The sequence below is a fragment of the Ornithorhynchus anatinus genome, chromosome 9 (assembly GCF_004115215.2).
Source record: "Ornithorhynchus anatinus isolate Pmale09 chromosome 9, mOrnAna1.pri.v4, whole genome shotgun sequence".
Lineage (NCBI taxonomy): Eukaryota > Metazoa > Chordata > Mammalia > Monotremata > Ornithorhynchidae > Ornithorhynchus > Ornithorhynchus anatinus.
In genome coordinates this window covers 18,305,001-18,326,678 of record NC_041736.1, presented here as the reverse complement: position 1 = coordinate 18,326,678, position 21,678 = coordinate 18,305,001, and the positions used below count along the sequence as shown (strand labels likewise).

General features: G+C 38.0%; 1 protein-coding gene across 2 annotated transcripts in view; it reads left to right on the top strand.

Annotated features, from left to right (window-relative positions):
- Positions 1-21,678, top strand: part of OLA1 (Obg like ATPase 1) — a 139,135-nt gene that overhangs the window by 113,898 nt on the left and 3,559 nt on the right. For both annotated transcript variants that reach the window (XM_029072282.2, XM_001515583.5), the window contains exons 8-10: positions 18,288-18,428; positions 19,172-19,268; positions 21,374-21,496. In XM_029072282.2, the coding sequence (XP_028928115.1) occupies positions 18,288-18,428; positions 19,172-19,268; positions 21,374-21,496 (361 nt within the window). The remainder of the gene's footprint in view (positions 1-18,287; positions 18,429-19,171; positions 19,269-21,373; positions 21,497-21,678) is intronic.

Sequence of the window (21,678 nt, the reverse complement as noted above, 5' to 3'; positions counted from 1 at the left end):
CTGCTTACAATTTTTAAAATTGGCAAAATCGATACTTTCAAGAATTAGTCTCAGAGATAGGAACTGCCAGCTCTACCATAAGAAGTAGATCACTGGTTTAATTTGCCAGTGATTTCTATCGGCCAACAGATATCCTGATTTAGGCCGAATACTGTTACGTATTGTCAATCATTTGCATCTCTCATGATTTTGATAGAAATTAGGTCTGTTTCTAGGATAGTCATTCCTCTGAGAGGTCAGTAGTTCTTGTTGTATGAAGCATTTTTCCTTTTCATTTTCTTTCCCTCAGTATTTCAGTCATGACACTTATAAACTCCTGATGCAGAAATCCTTATCTACGTTCATATAGAAAACATTGTTTAAGGCAGTCTTGCACATGGAACCGATGTTAGTGAGTTGAGTCCAATATGTGGTTCCACTTGGTAAAAGGTAAAAAGACAGTAGACTTGGTGTTGCAAATGCACCCTTTGTGCTTTTTAGAGAAAAGAAAGCGGAGGGTCTTGTACAGTCCAAGATTGTTTGGAATCATTGTACATCACCAGATTAAGTATAATGAAATCCATGTGCGGTATGTAGGAAATATCCAATGGTTTTTTTGTCATGGAATGTAGAGCTATTTTTGATTTTCCTTTCCTGGTGGCTTTCTTTTTAAATGTTCAATGAGATATACAGAAAATTAAAAAACCTTGTCTGTTACAAAGTTTTGTTTGAGCTTTTAAACTGAGTGATTAGCAGAAATAATGACCCTGTCAGCCTTAATCACATTAAAATGTGGTTAACATCATTTAATTTTTTCTACTTAATATGCAAAAATTTCCAGTAGATTTGCAGTGAAGGCCATTGAAATTCCATTAGAACAAGAATAAAAATTTCAGGCATCATTTATTCAGAGAAGGAATAAAGGTCTCGATTGAAAACTGCTGAATCTTTCTATTAGAGAAACTATGAATCATTACATTGAACTGTACCTTAGATATCCATAGAACTAGTTCTGCCTTATTTTCAAAGGATGAAGATTGTCAGTAGTGTATTCTTTATGAAAAGGAAAAGAAATTGTGCTCCTATTTTACGAACATTGGACAAAATTTGGATGACACTGTGAACTGTGGCAACATGTTATACCCTTCTCGTCTTTTCAGTCTTTTGATTCCTTTCATGATGAAGTAATTAGAAACTGATTTTTGACTTAAATTCTTACAAACAAATCTATCAGGTACAGTGTCAAGTCTGAGTTGACTATAAAAATAGCCTACATTGGTTTTAGTATAGTCTGTATTGTCATGAGTTAACAGGTATAAGGAAATGAAAGTTACCAACATTTTTTCAAGTTCATCTTTAGCCCTGTGTATTGTTTTGTGTGTCCTACCCCATTCAAATCAATTACTATAAAAGAACAGTATGTGGTGAGCTCAGTGCTTAATTCAGTGCCTCGCACATAGTAAGTGCTTAACAAATACCATAATTATTATATGTAATCACAGTATTTTGTGTTTTCTTGATCACGTTTACAACTTTGGTCACAGGGTTTTATGATGCCAGTTGTTCACAGAGATGGTAAAGAAGTCAAATGTAAAAGGTAGTACAATTAAAGAAATAAGCATATTTGCATTTTATTTTGGTTTGTGTTTTCCAGTTGCCCTATAAAAACTTTCATTATGTGGAATTATTTAAAAAAAAACAAACCCCCCAAAAGCCTATTACTCTATGTTCCTGGTAAGTTGGAATAGCTCTCTAGAACCATTCCGATCTTTTGGGTAATTAAGTAATTATACAGTGGGTTGGGTGTGTGTGTTTTGTTCCCAAACCATTTTTGCCTATTATGTAATTATACTATATGCTTTTCCAAGTAAAAACCCCAATGAAATTAATCAAGATGGTGTTCCATGCATGTGTAGTTTAGTTTGCAAGTACCTGATTTTATCTGGTTTCATCTCTGTGGAAAACAGAAAGGTATGTTATTTTGTTTCCCCATTTGCCATTGCTCTACTCCGGGTATGCTTTCATAAGGATGATGGGTGGGGTGCTGGATTTGGAATGTTATCCCTTCTCAGTTTAGGTTTCCGTTTGGAGCCATAGGCGTCCACTTCATTGAAATTATAGGGGTGATAAATTCCACCAATTTTTGATTGGGTTCCTTGCCTTGTTTTATTCCATATCTCTGGCAAGTACTAAGAGTAGACTGTAAAGCTCCCTGTGGACAGGGCTTGTGCCTACCAACTCTTAGTATTCTACTCCTCCAAGCACTCAATACAGTGCTCTGCACCCAGTAATTACCATTGAGTGATTGTTTGAGTTTCCAGTCAGGACCCAAAAGACCCAAAATGATAGCTTTCTAGGCTGCTAGCTCTCTGAAGCCTCTGCCCTCCCAGGCCCCACCCCTTTAAAGCACCTGCTCTTTTTATGTCCACACACTAAAAGTGAAAAAGTGGGCAATGGTATTTGGAGTCCTGAATTTTGGCAATGGAAGAGATGCAGAGTGGTTGCAATGGGTTCAGATGCTCAACTGCAGCGTGACAAAATGGCCGCAGGGACATTATGTATTTGCACAAAACGACTTCTCATCAAGACCCCAAGCTTACCTGGGGGATCTGGTCTTACAAATGTCATCCTCATTTCAGACTGCATTGCTGCAGCTACATTTCCCAGGAACACTTAGGTTATCCAAGTCTCTTTCTCACCTCTTATTCTTCCCTCCCCCTACATCTGCACTCTTCTCAGAGACCACGAAGTAAGACCCGATCAAAACTTTGCCCAGGTTCCCTGACTCTGGTACACTAGATAGTTTGCATTCCCCTTTGGATTTCAGGAATTTTTCTTTAAAGCATTAGTTGGCAAGGAGGATTATTATGGAGGTGTTTTTAACCAGGTAATTATAACTCTCATCTCTCCCTCTTCCTCTCCATGCCCTCCTCCCTAATCACTGTTCTCATTTGTAAGTGGCTAGGATATTATCACCATTAGATTAATCAGTTTAAAACCACATATTATTTAAACAATGCAAGAGAGGTATTAGAACTGCTATTTTTAATCATGTTTATTAAATGCTTACTTTGTGCCAGGCACTGTACTAAGTGCCTAGGGTAGATACAAGCTAGTCAGGTTGGGCGCAGTCCATGTCCCGCATGGGGCACTCAGTTTTAATTTTACAGGTGAGATCAGCTGAGGCACAGACAAGTGACTTGCATAAGGTCACACAGCAGACACTGGCAGAGCAAGGTTAGAACCCAGGGCCTTTGTATTTCCAGGCCCATGCTCTATCCACTGGGCACACTGCTTCCCTACATGCACTGAATATTTATAAAAGGAAACTTGTCTTTCTGATATTCATTTTGCTTAGCCATACCTTTTCATACCTTGAATCTCTGCATTTTCTGTTTGGTTCTAATGTCATGTTCTATGTTGGTGTGGACCTGAAGTATGAGGTACAATGTATGTATACACTCGTGTGCATACATTACTGGAATTAATCTAATGAAGAATAAAGCCATGTTTGGGAATTTGATATTAGTCCCATCCATTCTGCTCCCCTCCACCCCTCCGACCCGTTTTTTGGGGCCAGTGTTACTTAAAGCATTGGCTTGCCAATCAGGTGAATTTCAATATTTACTGTCAAGTTTATTCTTGTATTTATAGTAAACTAGTGGCTCCTACCTCTTAGGTTTTTGGACCACAAAAATATCTTGCAGACTGGAGAAACCCTGGAATTATTGGTTGAGAATTTTGGCTGAGGGTCCCATAACCTTATCAACAAGTCATTGCCCATGTTACTGAAGCTTCCTATTGCATGGAAGGAATTGCAGAGTGGAATTCCTCCTCTCCCTTCTCCTGGGAATTCTCTGAAGTTTCTCTGACTGCCATAGAAACCTTCATCCTAAGGTCAGTCAATGACTTATTCCTTTCTTGGTGAAATAAATATCTGTAAGGAACGAAAAGCTGTACAATCAAATGGTCCATATATATTTTGATGTGTCTTTTCTCCCCTTTTCTAATATTTAATTTTCAACCAGACTTTAGATTTTCTTGTACCAAATTTTTTTTAAATTGTATTTATTAAGCACTTACCATGTGCCAGGCACAGTACTAAGTGCTGGGGTAGATACAAACTAATCAGGTTGGACCCAATTCATGTCCCACATGAGACTCACAGTCTTAATCCCCATTTTACAGATACACTGAGGCACTGAGAAGTTAACTGACTTGCCCAAGGTCACACCACAGACAGGTGGCAGAGCTGAATTAGAAGCCAGGTCCTTCTGACCACCAGGCCCATGCTCTATCCACTGGACCACGCTGCTTCTCTTTTGTGAATTGAAGAATATGGGTAAAGGCCTAAATTAAACAATTTGCTTCTGTTTGTCTGTTCTTAGGTAATTCCATGGTAATTTCTTTCATTTTAGCAGAGTCCAAAAAATATAACTGTTTACAGTCTGAGTCCAAAATTTTGGTGTTCCTTTTTTAGCCAAAATTCTATTACCCCAAAAGAGTAAGCAGCTGTTTCAAGTTCTGCTTTCCCTTTGAGGATCATGCCAACTTGCATTATACTCTTGGATAACAGATATGTCCTTATATGACCCTAATGATGACAAGATCAAATCCAATCATGAGCTTTATTCAAGGGAAATAAAGAAAAGGGGAAAAAAATCTTCCACACCACAGTCATATAAGAAGAGACTTCTAGTACCAAGGGGTTAACAAATGTTCATTAAATAGGACTGAATCGGTACTAAAGGTGCTGCTAAAAGATACTGCTGCTTCTTTTGCAACTGACTGCTCTCATAGAGTTAAGAAGAGTTTTTGTCTTTGAAGACCTATAAAATGGACATGGTCGAGTGTCACATATTAACTTGTAATTCTGAATTTCATCAGTAAGCATTTGAAGACATATGTTGTACACAACAAAGGGTTACTTACATTTGTAGCTAGCACATGGTAGTGTACATGAGATGAATAGCAGTAGTCACCCTATGCTAAAATATCAGGAAAACAGATTATCGTTGATAATCATGAGCTCTTGCATTCCCTTTCTTGATCCAAGATGATTCATAAAATTTCACTAAGTGCCTTAGAGATAAGAAGAGCAAGGTGAAGAAGAAAGAGAGAGGAATGATAAAGGAATTTTTAAAAAATGAAGCTTTTGAAGGGAGACAATCTTTTGAGAATTTATGCCTTAGAAAAATTATTGATTTATTTTGAGTAAGGAATATTGACAGAGGGAGATGAATGTAAAAAAAAAAAAAACTTTTTTGGATAACAGTGGTTATTCCCAAAAAAGAATAGTGCTGCTGTATGCAGTTGACTGCTCTAGAGGTCCCCTTTCAGGGAAGTAGCACAAATGATTGTGAATCACTATTGCAGATTCAGCCCAGTGCTATAGCCTGATAAATAGAAGCCTCAAAAAACATAGAAAACACACTACATACAAAGCTAGGCTTTTTCTGTTTTATGGTATTTGTTAATTACTAACTATGGGTCAGGAACTATGCTGAGCGCTGAGGAAGATTCAAGTTAATCAAATAATCAGTCCCCGACCCACATGGGGCTTATAGGCTAAATAGGAGAGAGGAGGCTGTAATACTCACTTTAACAGATGAGGCTCAGAGAAGTTGTGACTTGCCCAGAGTCACACAGCTGACAAGTGGCATAATCGGGATTAGGATCGAGGTCCTCTGACTTCCAAAGCCCATGCTCTTTCCACTAGGCTTATGGTGGGATAAACTTATTAGTGTGGCTTGGACTCAACCTTAATGGTAAACAGTGAGAGAGTGTGTTTCAATCCTGAATGGATCTCTTCATCCACACTCACAGGCAGAGATAGGTAACTATCACTAGCATCATCTTAAAAGTGAAGGGCAGCTCTGTGTGTGTGTGTGTGTGTGTGTGTGTGTGTGTGTGTGTGTGTGTATGTGTTTCTGTCTAATTTCTTGACTATAAGCTTGTTTTGGACAGGGAACATATCTACCACCTCTGTTATATTGTACTCTCCCAATCTCTTAGTTCCATGCCCTGTACATAGTAAGTGCTTAATAAATCCGATTATTTGATTGTGTGTGTGTACCCCCCATCATTTATATACAAGTAAATATATGGACTTTTTATATAAATCCTGTGTTTATTTAAGAAACATGATTTAAACTTTGTCAATTTATAGGAGGTTGTGCAAATGGAATTATATATTATTAGAGGTTTGTGTTGTGGTTGTATTTTTGGATTGACTGTAGCTTTCCTCCCATCTCTTTGTGAACTTTGAAATTAAATTGCTTTCATGTACATCAGTTCCAAGTATTTGAAAATATTCAACGGGGTACCAGGAATTTTCTTGGGCCCCTCTCCCAGTATTCCTGACTGCCCACTCATCACTGCAGATTGTAAGGTCCTTGAGGGCGAGATCCGATCTGTGTCTGCCAACTTTATTGCATTGCATTCTCCCAAGTGCTTAGTACAGTGCTCTGCATATAATGCTCTGCCTACATTCTAGACTGGGAGCCAGTCTCAGCTCTTTCAAGATTGAGCTCGTTGTGGGCAGGAAACATTTCTACAAACTCTGTTGTATTATACTCTTTCAAGTGCTTAGTACAGTGCTCTGTCCAGAATAAGTACATACTAAATATGATTGATTACTTTTAAATATCACTGATTGATTGCAGGTCATCCAGTTACCCACTCTCTATCTCTGACTAGTAATCACACTCCAAGACATCTTTGAGGAATCCAGCAGTACCTTTTTCAGTTCTCAAGAGCACCTCCATTTTCACTCAGCTTTTTTTCTGTGTTTGTCTTAGCTCTTTTTAATCATTTACCAAGTGTCCCTTTAAAAGCATCCTAGAGGAAACTGTATTCTCTTGTTTTTGTGAATCTCCTCACTGTCATTTCAATTTCTTTCCTCTGAACCTTTCATTCATCATAATTGGAGCTGATGACACTGCTTTAGACTTTGCCTTATTGCTGAGGGCAGTGTTTGTGTAAAGAATACAGAAAGGAATCTTTGTTTACCTAGCAAAGCTTTAATTGAGGTTCAGCGCTTTTAATTCTTCTTCAGACTTTATGAATTTAGTGTTTCCATATTAGCTTCTGGGGATTTTTAGTTTAGACTTCTTGGGTGACAGTTTTAAATTTGTATGCTATTTACATCTATTTACTTAGAACTGGGGTGTATATCCATTAGTTTTTCTCCCTCATTGAATTTCAAATTCCTTGAGGCAAGGGATTGTGCTTTATACAACTTCCATATGGTCCCCTATTGTCTACTATATAGTGCTTTGTGCACATTCTAACTGATCTTTTAACTTCGGTCCCAACATACATGATCTGCCCATATGCAGGTAATACTTTCATTATTATCAAAACATTGGAGAGTTTCCATTGTGTGTGGCAAAAAAGTTGTCTAGTTCTGAGTGAGTCTATAGAGCTTTCCCAGGTCCACGGAAGTCATTATTCATTTTGTTTTGAATTTGCGGCATCACATGATTGGTCTAAGAAAAGACCCATCGGGGTCCTCACTCATTTTGCTGTCCTTTTCTAAACTTGTCAATGAAGCATTTTGGTCACATCTTCTGGTGTTTCCAAATGCACACAGTTGTTGCTCAAAAACAGTTTACAGCAATCAAATCCACTCGTACCATTGTGTATGTTCATCTCTTGAAGTTCATCTCTTACCACTGTAGCTTCAGTTTTTCTGTCCTCAAGTCTTGGGGCTGAACACTGCATTTTCACTGTGCTGTAGTGTCTAAAATGCAAGATGAGTGCTCTTCTCTTGAGAACATAAAGTTTTCTACCCAGCAGAACTACATTTTTCATTACAACAAATCAAACTCTGCCAGTTATGGTGCTATTTTTTGCACTACTGAGAACTAGTTAATCTTTGATTACCTTGGGCAATTTATGCATCATTTTGTACATGCCAAAGATGTATGCTCTTAACTTTAAATTTCTTCAAACTATCCTCTCAAACCCATTAGATAATAGTAATTATGGTATTTGTCAAGCACTTACTATGTGCCAAGAACTATTCTAAACTCTGGGGTAAGTACAAGATAATCAGGTTGTCCCATGTGGGGCTCACGCTCTTAACCCCCATTTTACAGATGAGATAACTGAGGCATAGAGAAATTAAGTGGCTTGCCCAAGGTCACACGGCTACGAAGTGATGGAGCCAGGCTTAGAACCCATGACCTCTGACTTCCAAGCCCGTGCTCTAAGTACTACAATTAGTAAGCATCCTAGTGCTTAGGTAACATGGATATACTGAAGTGAAACCTGAAGGGGAAAAACGGTGGGGGGATGAGAAATGATTCAGGGAAGAAATGTGATTTTAGAAGGGCCTAGTCATTGAATTGTATTTTACTAATGTAGAATTTAATCCCTTTTACCTTCATCCTTTGCATTCTGCTTGGCCTCAAATGATGGATTCAGGAGTCTGCATCTGTTTTCCCAGTTTATAGTGTTTTACATGGAGGTTTAGAAGAGGGGATTTTGCTTTTGCAGAATAGCATTCAGGTTGCTAGCATTGATTCATGGCTACATTTTCCAGTTGGAAAAGGTCAAAAACTGAACTTTCATCTTGCCTAAATGCTACGAGAACTTGCAATCGACAAGCCGCCCTCATTTCCCATTACAACCCACATTATGCTCTCCATTCCATCAAAGCACACCACTTTATAGTTCCCCTTTTTTTAAATAGTATTTGTTAAGCACTTACAATGTCAGGCACTGAGCTAACTGCTGGAGTAGATTCAAGATAATTAAGTTGGACACAGTCCGTGTCCCACAAGGGCTCGAAGTCTTAGTCCCATTTTACAAATGAGGTAATTGAGGAACAGAGAAGTTAAGTGACTTGCTCAAGGTCACACAGCAGTCGTGACAACTATGAGAAGCAGCATGATGTAGTGGAAAGAGCACAGGCCTGGGAGTCAGAGGACCTGGGTACTAATCCTGGCTCTTGTGTGCTGTGTGACCTTTGGTGAGTGACTTCATTTCTCTGTGCTTTAGTTACCTCATCTGTAAAATGGGGATTAAGACTGTGAGACCCATCTGGAGCATGGACTGTGTCCAAGCTGATTACCATGTATCTGCCCCAGCACTTAGTACAGTCCCCGGCACATGGTAAGCACTTAACAAATAGCTTTTTTTTTTTTTAGTGGCCAAATCAGGATTAGAACCCAGGTCTTCTGACTTCCACACTACTTCTCATTCATAGTCCCTGTATTCATTTTCCCTTCTCCAAGTCATCTGTCCAACTGGCGTGTCTTCTCCCATCTCTTTGAAAAACCATGTCCTTCCAGCCTCACTGCTTTATTGAAGACCTGCTTCAGGTTTAAAATCTTCCAGTTTAACCTGCCCCCTGCTATGGTTAATTCCCACAGATCCTTCAACATCTGTGTAAATTTCAGTAAACTTATATCTGTATGTTTCTGAAAGTTTTTTTTTGTATCTTTAATTGTTTGAACCTCCTTTTGTGGGTTTGTATTCCCCATTAGGTTGTAAATTATTTAAGGACAACAAACGTCTAATTTTTTTTTGTTTCTGTGATTTTTCCCATCCCCGTTCCCAAGCACTTAGTGTACTCTTTTGCTCAGAGTACTTGATATAGTCTGTAAATTATGGTGTTAAGGAAACAAGAAGGTGGATTATATCTCTCATCCCAATATTACCTGCTAACCAAAATCTCTCCACTGTAATCTTGATTATTTAGCTTCTTTCAGAAACAAGACTGTGTGCAAGGATTAGGGAAAATAAAAGCAATCATTAGGTTTCACTTCAGTGGTTGAGTGCTCTCTTGGAGGTTTTCCCCTTTCCCTTCAATAGTAGGAACTACCAAAATATATGCAGCAGAAAAGTGGCGAGAGGGATGGGGTATGTTGTAGTTCAGGTCCTCGGCACTAGATCGACATGAGGGATAGTGAGGAGTTTCTCACAGATAAAGTTCTCCCCCTTTTCTCTATTCGTACTGTGGTAGATAGAATCCCTGAAGAGATTACTTGCACCATTTTCATATGTAACTGATTATTGGATTAAAAACTTGATAGTTTTCATTCATTCATTCAATCAATCGTATTTATTGAGCACTCTCTGTGTGCAGAGCACTGCACTAAGTGTTTGGAAAGTACAATTCAGCAATACAGTCTTAATGATATAACCATTACTTGTGCGTTTTATAGTGGTATATCATAGTTTGAAGCCTGGATGAACTTTTATGTAACTTTGCCTTATACTCACTTAAACCTCAAGGCATCGTTATTGGAAAGTCAGAAAATTAGATATACTCCGAACCCAGAAGCACTTTGATACTCACTTCAGCCTCACAATACTAATGTAAATATTTTTATACTCCCTTTCCCCTGTCCTTAATGTATTTTAATGTCTGCCTTCCCCTGTGAGCTCTAAGCTCCTTATGGGCAGGGATCATGCCTACCAACTTGGTAGGGTATGGGGTATATTGTAGTTCAGGTCCTCGGCACTTGATGCGACGTGAGGGATAGTGAGGAGTTTCTCATAGATAGAGTTCTCCCCCTTTTCTCTCTTCGCTTAGTAACAGTGCTCTGCATATAGTGCATGTTCAATAAATGCCATGGATTGGTTGGTTGATCTTTTTAAATGTTCTAAAAAATGAAGGGTGTACTGAGGTTAGTAAAACAAGAACGGATCTTGTGCAGCAGTGTTGCAGAGTATTGCAGTAGGTGTCATTTTCCTCTCTGACACTCACTCTTCAGAGCCATCCTCCATCTGATTCTTTTTATGATCGCTTAGGTTCAGATTCCTTTGAGCAGGTATACTCCTTAGCAGTAGCCCTGGTTGGGTCATCTATTTTGGTTGAGTCACGCAAGGAAAACGCACCAGGAGAACCATATGTCATTTGGAATGGGCCCCAGAAAACCTGAAGACAGGAGGATTGACAGTACTTCAAACTTTCCCCCATGCTTGTTTCACTCTTTTGCCTTTCCCAGCAGCCAGGCCGAGTGGCCACAGGGAGTCTGGAAGCTTGGCAGTGGGTCCACTCACCCTCTCTTCAGTATCATCCTTTAGGTTTTTCTTGACTCTCCCACCTCTGACCAAAGGGTCAAGCCAAGCCCTCTGCCTGGAACTGTAGATTTGGTTAATCAGCTGCATAGAGGTGGTAGTTGAAGTCATGGGAGGGAATGAGTTCTTCAAGGGAATGAGTGTAGATGGAGAAGTTGACCCAGAACTGAGCCTCGAAGAACTCCCACAGTTAGAGGAAGGGAGGTAGAGGCTGAAAGTGAGCAGTAAGAGAGATAGGAGGAGAACCAGGAGAGGACAGTGTCAGTGAAACCTAGGTTGGATACTGTTTCCAGGAGAAGAGGGTGGTCGACAGTGTCAAAGGCAGCTGAGAGGTCGAGGAGGATTAGGATAAGTAGAGGCCATTGGATTTGGCAAGAAGGAGATCATTTGTGACATCATCTCTAATATACTCGCTCAAGTTCTTAGTGAAGTGCTTTGTACGGAATAAGTGCTCAATAAGTTGACTGATTCTAGCCCTCTGCATTTCCCAGGCCTCTTTTCAGAATTTGTAACATTAATGATGCTTATTGAGCCACAGCTAGACTCTCTCAGTCTTACTATTTTTGCTTCCTTTGCTCTGGTTTCAGGCTCCGCTTACCCAGTAAGTCTTCCTTGCCTCTTTTCTTCCTCTCTTCCTCCTCCAAACTAATTCCTGTCCGTGCACAATGCATGTGAGAACATAAGTGATATTAAGCGTCATTATATTTGAGCTATAGTGCTGAAGGAACTTCTGGTCTGATTTTAGGTGACTGTTGTTATCCTCGTTACCCTTGTCTTTTTCACCCCCTGCTATTTCTACAGCTTACAAACAGGTAGACTAGAGTAAAGAAATGCTATGTGTGATTTTCTTCTCAAAATTATCTACTATTCCTCCTTCTCCCCTGAGAATGTGGCAAATTTTCCAGAATTGCATAAGGGAGAACTTGGCTAAAGAGGCCATTTGAAAAGGCTAATTTTTTTTCTACCCCCAAATTAGTTGTAGTTCCAAAGTCATTGCAGTAACTTTCAGCTCTGAGATCTCAGTGATGGTCTCTTGAGTGCTCCAAATTACACACTGGGAATAGTGCTACCTAAGCTAAGATATGAATCAAAAGTGTACAGTCCCAGTATTAGTTTGAATCACAGAGCTGCAAGTGACCTTGAAAAGTCACCTGGTCACCCTGCCTCCAGTTAGGGCCACACTAGCATCACTCTCCTATTTTTAGAAATCTACAGGAAAAAAGTTTCTCAATCTTTTTTGCTGGCTTGAAGCCCTCCTTCAAGATTCCGAAGTTGTCCTTAGTTTCCTTTTTTCTGTAAGGTACAGATAAACTATCTGAACTTTGCCATCTGTCTCTAGTTGCACTTCTTCTATTTGCCTTACCCAAAGTGGGTTGGGTTGCCTTACCCTAACCCTTTACTTACTTCAAAGCAATGAAAGATGTCATACTTGAAAAGAGTGAGATTCCTGTATCCTCTCTATGTTCCTTGTTCTTCTTGGCTCTTCTGTCACTGAGTATTTTGCAAACAATACTATGAAACTCTGCCTAATAAAGCTTCTACATTGTTGCCTTCTGGATGTTTTGGCTTGCAGGCTTTAACTCTTAAGTACAGTTAATTGATCTCTCACATGTGCGTGTTTCTGTGGTCTATACCTTGAGTGTGGTCCATTCCTTCTAGTTGTTTTCATCCTAATGGAGAAGAACATTTCTGATGACAGTCATTGGAAAATGATTTGCCGGTCCATTGGAAGAAATCCTGGGACTTGGCCTTGCCTTTGGAAGTATCAGTTTGGAGCATCTTTGGAATTTAGAACAAAGTGAGCAAGTAGTCTTTAGTGTAGACTTGGACTTAAATATATCGCCTGGATCCTACTTCTAATTAAGTGTCATGAATTTGCCTTTTTATATAAAAACATGTATTTCTTCCAAGAGAATGCAAAGAAAAATCCATCCATCGCTCATCTTTGGTTAGTGTTTCCTGATCCTATAGTCACCCTCAAAGTTCGGGAACATTTGGAATACATCCCAGATTCTGAGACCAAGGGAGTTTTTCTGGGATTTCTAGTCACAAGAACATAAACTTGTATTGCAAGTTGAATTTGAGTAAGCTGATTTAGTGGTATGCTTGGGTCAAGCAAGATGGCATTAAGCAGAAACCCCAACCATTTCTATGTGTATTATTTACATGTGTATGTTTCCTTCTTGGCAAGATTGAGATTACCTGATTTCAAAGACCATTTATCTAAATAACAAAATTCTAAGCACTGGTTTTATTAACCAAAAATAGAAGTATATTTAGAATTGTATTCACCTATCATTTGCTTAAGGTGATTATGTACACAAAATATGTTAGGTTTGAAAGAAACTTCTTTAAGGAAGCTATTTTAAAAAAAATGAATCAATTTAAACAGCTTAAGGACACTTCCATATTATAATGTTCTTACAGTTTTCCCTAAACTGAATTCTCTATCTGTCACTCAGCATTTTGATTTTTCATTTGAGGGGTTTTTGACTCTTAGAGGGCCTCCTGGTTCATGCTATTGCTGTGTGTCTTCTTGGATACCCAGAGGGACTATCTAGCCCCATAGATCTTTGCGGGGTGTCTCTCTTGAGCCTCCTGAGAGACTGAGATGCTCTCTAGAAAATTAATCTTTGTTGGAAGAATACCGGTCAAAACGGCATATTTGCCCATGCTGCAATGTTGATCCACACCTTTCCAGTCCATGGGCTACAGGTGACCCTATACTTTTGTGTGGTGGTGGGGTTCAGGGGGTCACAATGTGGAAGGAAGGAACATTTGTAGTTTGAAGGAATGAGAAGAAAAAGCTAAATCTACATCTTGCACTTCCCCAGACAGGAATAATAGTAATAATTGTGGTATTTAAGTGGTTACTGTGTGCCAGGCACCATACTCAGGGCTGGGGTGGATACAAGCAAATTGGGTTGGATACAGTCTGTGACCCACATGGGGCTCACAGTTTCAATTCCCATTTTACAGATGAGGTAACTGAGACCTAGTGAAGTGACGTGCCCAAGATCACACAGCAGACAAGTGGCAGAGCCAGAATTAGAACCCATGACCTTGTGACTCCCAGCCTCATGCTCTATCCACTCTATCCTAGCCATGTTGCTTCTCCTATAACCAGGAGTAGGGAACTGTGATGCTCCATGACATTCTGGGTTGGTTCAATAATTCAGATCTGAGGTGGTTGAAAATTGTACAGATGTAAATGCAGAGGAGAGAGGATGGATTAAAATAGAATTGTGTTATGGAGGAAGAAGTGGTAAGACTCAAAACAGACTAAACATGAGGAGTGAAGGTAGGTAAGGCAGCAAAGATGATTCCTAGATTATGAGCCTAAGAAACTGGGATGGTTGAGGTGATGCTAATGGTGGTGGGGAAGTTGGAATGCTAGGATGTTTAAATGGAGGTGCCTGGCAGACAGCAAATGTGTAGCCATAAAAAGGGCAAGAGGTCAGAGCTAGGGATGAAGTTTGTTGCGGAGAATGGATGAACCCTCTGAGTGTAGAAGGAAATGGGCTGAAGGCCTAAGGATTAGCTGTGGGAGAATCCACAACTTCGGTGAGGGGAAAAAAAGAAGCCGGCAGAGAAACAAGTTTGAATTAGAGAGTCTACAGGGGGATCCGATCATCCTAAAACTGGTGACCAAAGGAGTTCCAAGAGAAGTATGGTCAACAGTGTGAAAAGCCAATGAAAGAACTTAGGGAGAAAGAAAACATTTTAAAGGCAGTGGAATTGGAGGAGTTAAGTAACACTAAGTTGGGGCTAAATGTTAGAGGAGGAGTCCTCGCTTAATTTTAAAGGAAGATAAACCTTAGGAAGGAATACAGACTCAGAAAAGGAAGCATCTCCACCAAAAAGATGCTTCCCTAAAAAATGAATACAATGAAAATAAATTTTGGAATTTAAAGTAGGCATAGAGAGCCAGGAGTGACCAGATTGTTTGAAAACATTGGCCTGCAATCTATGTCATGGATTACCTGCACTTTAAGGCATACTGTGCTTAATTTGTGAATGAACTCCAATAGATCCCATAATTATTACATTTCAAGTGTTTCTTAAACAACTAAACAGTATTTGTTTTGGTATTCTTTTAAAGCATTCCACTGTATTTTCACTGTTTTTACTCCTTTGTTGTTCCTCATTCTGGGCATATTAAGCCACCTCTCAGTGTGTGGTCTTGAATTCAGTACAATGAGCAAATCTTACTTTTCCTTGGGTTTGTACCCATATATACATTTAGTAAATTCATCATTTTTGGAAAAATTTCTCATTGCATCTTTTCTGTATTTTTATGACCCTGAGAGTCAGAGAAACAAAGCCCTTAGCCAGAGACTCCAACTCACTTTTTCATCTATGCTGTATTCTGCATGACAGTGAAAGTCACAGAAGTGCGGCATGCCGGCAGAGAACCTAACTCACTTTTCAAGAGTGCTGCAGTACCTTAATCTTTTAGTGAGGCTGTGGCAGGTCTGATGTCACTCACTTCAGAGACCTTTAGACCTCGGTGCTCATTTATTGCTAAAATGTACCAGCTCTGCTTCTGCATTATGAAGATCATCTGTCAACACTTTGAGATATTCTCCTTTGTTATTAAGCTTGTGATGCTCTACACTGTCAGGTTTTTTGCCAATTATAGTTAAGGTACAATGGTGTATTCACTGGATCAAAGTCTCACACTGGCGGTAGAGGAATGATTTGTAAGTCTTTATTCATCGGAATTGTACAATAGAATACCTGAGGAATGCAAATAATCCCTCTAAGGACTCAATAGAAAAGCTGTTAAAATGACAGTGTGGGACTATTATTATTCTGAATTGATGTTTTAGCCAAAGTAATTATTTCTTATCTTGTTGTTCAGCAACAGTTCTTAGTTATTAGTTATGTTGACCACATTTACCAAACAAAATTAGATTTATATTTTCTAAATGATCCTTTTTTACAGATTTCAGTTTTATAGTCTTCCTTGAGATTTTGGGGGAAGCATATGTCTTAACCACTTATTTTATATATTTGTTTATGTAGTAAATCATTATGTTAAGATTTTGGTGAGGCAAATTTAATTTAATAGGTCCAGTAGACTGACATAAGACTAGGATCTTCATGAACAGGGATCATATTTTCCTTAACTTAGTTTTGATTTTCCCTCCAAAGGTCTGGTTCAATGTGCAGTACATAGTAAATGTCAGTAAATGACCATGGATAATAATGCTGATATCAGATAGCAGTTATTTTATTACCTGGAATACCAGTTTCAGGATCTCGTTGATTTGTTTTTAACTGCCCCATGTAATTTTGGAAAGAGAAATAAATCATGATTTGGATTTAGCCTCTCTAAATAGGACTCTCCATCCCAAAATGAATATTTGAGGTGAGCAGTTTTACATATAACTAGAGGGGAAGGGAAAGTATTTTATAATGAAGATTGAAATTCCCCAACAATATAACATAAGAATATAGGTTATTATATAACAAACACGTGAAAAAATGTTGAGTGAACTTTTATATTCTTTGTCCCATCTAAAACCCTACTCAGTGGGCCTTGCACTTAATCTCATAATAGCTCTGATCCCCTGCTATTTTCTTTGACAAATGAGTGTTGATGAACTTCTGGTTTAGTTCATTTTTTTTCCTAGAAGTGACATTTGCATTGATTATTTAAAGGATTGCAGGCCACAGTAAAGGCAGCACTTTACCGTAATAGCTGTTCAAACCTTGTTCTAAATATGGGAGATTAGTGGGACTAAAAGTAAGACCATTACAAGCACATATTTTGTGGGTGCTTTAGGTCTAAAATATTCATAGAACATATAATGTTATATAGAGTTCTACACCTGAGCCTCAAGTAGGCTGATGATCACTGTCAGAAATCAAAGATTCCAAACACGCTTTTGAGAAAATCCTCTCTGCCACCCCCTCCCGCCCAATATATTTTCACTTAATAAAAATAACTATTAAAATTTCAAAAATTCAAACCGATAGCTTTTTATTGTGAGAATGACTAGTGTTTGTACTTTTACAGATTACTGGCGACAAGTGTTTTTTTTTTCTTTTAAAACTGGTGACAACCTCTCGTTGTAATCACAGTACAAGCAACAGACAATTTATGTTGTATAAGGACATTGGCCCCCATAGGTCCTTTGAAATTCCTAGGTAATTGATGTATGTTAAATATAAGAATTCTGGAGTTAAAGGTGCATAGTGCCACATCACTCCTAGCCAGGGGACAGACCAGCTGAAAACAGGGATGTCTGGGATAAAACCAAAGGAATTGTCCCGTAGGGCCATAAACAAGGCTTTTATGTTTTCTGAACTCCTTTAGACTGTAAGCTGATTGTGGACAAGGTTCATGTCTACCAACTCTATTGTATTGTACTTTTCCCAAGCGCTTAATACAATGCACTGCACACAGTAAGTGCTCAATAAATATGATTGATTGGATGCAGGTTGTCAGTACTCTTTCTCTTCATGGAGGCTTGAAATATTGTTTTACCAAAAACTCCACTCTAAAATAGCCTCCTATCTTTTCCTGATAAGTGATCCTTATTAATTTATTAACATGTTGCCAAATTTGGGCTGCCCAAATGTTTCATTGGTTAAAATAAGCTCATTTTAGTGACTTTGATGTCTGTGTTGGTTGTAAATGGGACTACAGAGTTTGCAAAAAACAGATTAAAAAGAGCACTGTGCACATAATCAGCTAGTTTAACAAATCTGGTCATACTAAATTGATCCAGAAAAAAAAAATCTGGTGACTTTAAAATTGTGCCTTTCTTTTGGAGGGTGTGGGTGAGATGTTGGGTAGAACTAAGTAATAGAAATTGCTTATTTGCCAAGATGCTTCAGGGCCTTTTCAGCTCATCTTTCTATCCAAGCAGACTTGTGTTTGTTAGTATCCTGTAATGGAGTCTTTAAGCCTAAAAATAATTTATTTTAACAGGTAAGAAAAACCTAAGTTATTGGAGAACCCCTCAGGGAGATAGTTTATTGTCCAAATTTGGTGTTGGCCAAAGAAAAGTTTAAAAAAATATTTTTTAAATTTCATATGGATTATAGGTGAACATGTAAATAGATAACAGTAAAATATTAATGGAGTACACCTGAAGCAATTGCTGCCTGTTAATGCCTTGACCTTGGAAAGCTATACACAAAAAGATGGCATCATAAAACCGTGCAATTCTTATGAATATGTATGTGCTACTTGATAATAATGAATGTGGCACAGTCATGCATGCACTACAAGATAATGTTGTGCCCTTTTTTGTCTACAGGTTGATAAAAATTAAAGAGTGGGTGGACAAGCATGACCCAGGTGCTTTGGTCATTCCTTTTAGTGGGGCCTTGGAACTCAAGTTGCAAGAAATGAGTGCTGAGGAGAAACAGAAGTATCTGGAAGAGAACATGACACAAAGGTTAATTAGCATTCATTTTCCCTACACTTTATTATCAACTATTTCCTTGCAGTAATTTAATTGCTTGCGCTGATAGAATAATAAATGACAGAGTAATTACCATTATAAAGAGGGAATCTTCTCCTTTCTTTACCATGAGACAGAGTGAAAAGATTTATTTTAAATTAAGTTTTTAACTGTCATCTGTCATCTCTGTACAGTGTTTTAATTATAACATAGGTATTAGTTATGTATATTTTTAAGAAGGAATGAGCGCCAAAACTCTTTCGTCATATTTAAGGAGAACGGGGGGCTGGAGTGGGTAATGGGGAGAGAGTGAATCATTTGCCATACTTTTGAAAAAAAAATAACAGTAATTCATCGTTTAAATGTTGCATTTTAATCAAACGCTCCATTTCTATGACCTAACATCCTGGAAATAATTTATGCTGGACTAAAGTAACTAGATGATAGATAGGTCTAAATTTATTCTCTTTGCTTTATAGAATAAACAATTCCAAATAATATCTCTGACACTGTACAATTAAAAGTAATTTGAGGTGTGTTTTTTTTCTTTTTAAATTAAGTGCATTTTTAAAGTATTAAGAAAATGTGGTCATTTATCAATGCTAGGAAGATTCTGTCCTAGAAATTTCATTAATTTAGATGGTCTACATCTATGTTCACACATATGTAACACACGTGTATATAAAGTCATTCAGTATATATCCATATTGAATGAATTTGGTTTCATTTTATTTCAGTGCTTTGCCAAAGATCATTAAGGCTGGCTATGCAGCACTCCAACTAGAATACTTTTTCACTGCAGGCCCAGATGAAGTGCGTGCATGGACCATCAGGGTAAGATTCATACTTATTCATCAGCTCTATCCAGTTCCACACTATTGAATTCAGATTGATATCACTGACTTTGAAGTTTGTCATGGTGGCGGTTAGCTAGTCATTACAGATGAGGTTTTTGTCCAGGATAACTTTAATTATTTGTGAGCTGCTGAACAGTGAAAGTGGAGCTGCATTGATTGAGGCAGGTAACAATTGATTCTGCCTATTACATAGTCTGAATTTCTTCATCCTGTAGAATCTGTCTACCCTCCTCCTGTGGTCAGAGATAAGACGGACCAGTATTGTGCTTGCTTAATCTGTGTGACTGGGTTTGTCTGCAGTGAAATTGATGTTGCTTTTCATTTTGTATTCGCTAAGTTTGTTTGGGTTGCGGGTGGTTCTTTCCTCCTTTGCTTTGCTCGGATTACATTTTCAGCAATAAAAGCAATATAGCATCATTATACTCAAAGATACACAGTTGTTCTCAGAAAGCTAAAGTCAGTATGTAATAATTCATGTTTCTCTTGATTTGAATTCATAAGTGTAGAATGTATGTTTTATAATTGTATATGTTCTCTCCAGTTTAAAAAAGTGGTTATGTTTTAAATATTGATGTATACTGATTACAACCAGAGAGAATGACTAATTTATTCCCAAAGGACAATAAGAACTGAACTGTAATGGTTTGCTTTTAAATGTAAATATATTGTAATATGGTGGTTAGAAGTGCAATATATTTTGAAATGAATGTAGTTGAGAATGGTGTATTATAGAGTATAAAAATAAGAACTTTGAAGGTAGTGAATGGTGTTCAGTTCTTTTTTGCTTTTTCTTTTTTAATGTTAAGCAGGAATTTTGGTACTTGCTTTGATTTCATTCAAGTCATTTTTGTTTTCAGCAGCAACTGCAGTGTATTCAGTTACATTTTATTTTGGTTTAACAGAAATAGAAATATGTAGACAATTCATAGCGTTAAATTTTCTATGCGTGTGAGGTTCAGTTTTATTCTCTCTCCCCCTTTAAAAAATACAACTGTGACAGACTTCTATCCAAGGTCCTTTTGTATAGATTCCCAAAATGTCAAAGAAAATCAGTGCTGGTAAGCAAATTGCCAAGGTGTGTTGTTGCTTATATGTATTCTGTTGTTTTTAAGCCGTACAACTTTCAAACTTCAGTATGTTCTATAGGAAGTATAGCTTTACCACTTGCTTGAAACTATGAAAGCTGTTTTATCTTAAGACTGATTGTAAAGTATCTTTGATTTAATGTGCTAAGATATTTAGTCAGGTAAGCATCAGTGAGTAGCCATATTAACCCAATACATCTTTTATTGTAAAAACTATGCTTTACAGTGTCAGACTCCTTAGCACTTTAACATGCTTTATTAAGCAGCCTTTAGGTCACCACTATTTCTCAAATTTCGTTTCATGGCTGTGTGTGCACAGAATGTATGTCCTTGTAATTTAACACATAAGAGCAATTATAGTGTATTCCTCTTTCCGTACCCACTCCCAAATTTTCTTTTAATGGTTGCATGAATTTTCATTGTTACACACCAGCCTTATAAAATGTATTTTGGAAAATCCAATTTGTCTTGCACTAAAACTTCTCAAAGGAATGTGTTAAAAATAGTTTGAAATGCTGTTCAAGTTGGAAGTGACTGAAAATGTTTTAATCTATTGTTTTAATAGGTAATACCTCCACTGATTACAGCCAGCTATAATTCAGAGGACGTTTATTTCAAACTTTTTTAAAAACCTTGGATAATTCAGCTTGAAAGTTACTTAAAAATCTTTATTTCCTTTTTTCTTTAACTGTGAAAAATGGGAAATCGAAACAAAGCCGACAACAAACAGGGCCACTGTATCTAAAATCAATAATGCTGTTGATGGCCATTAGGAAAAAAACAAAGCTGGCTTCTTTAATATTAGCTGATTTATCTGGCTATAGAGTGCTAGCCACACATCCCGATATTGAGAGTCACCAATTGTGTGCCTGACATTTTAACTGATATGATGGAGAAAGTTTCAGCAAAGCTCACATGCATATCAAAGGGAGAAATCCCTCTCCTGCAATCAGTGTTCTGAAATGCAATTAATGGTCTCTGTTCTTCCTTCCAACAGAAAGGGACGAAAGCTCCCCAGGCTGCAGGAAAGATCCACACAGATTTTGAAAAGGGATTCATCATGGCTGAAGTGATGAAATATGAAGATTTTAAAGAAGAAGGATCTGAAACTGCAGTCAAGGTAACGAGTGTGTTTTCGTTTTCACAGTTTACAGTATTTTTTAGGCACTCTGATGAATGATAGTTACCTTTTAGAGGTAAAGGGGGACATTTTTCTCTACCTTTGGGAAAGGAAATAGGAAGCCATCCAGGATTTATTAAGCTTTATATGAGTATCTGAAATCTTATAACATACACATTTTT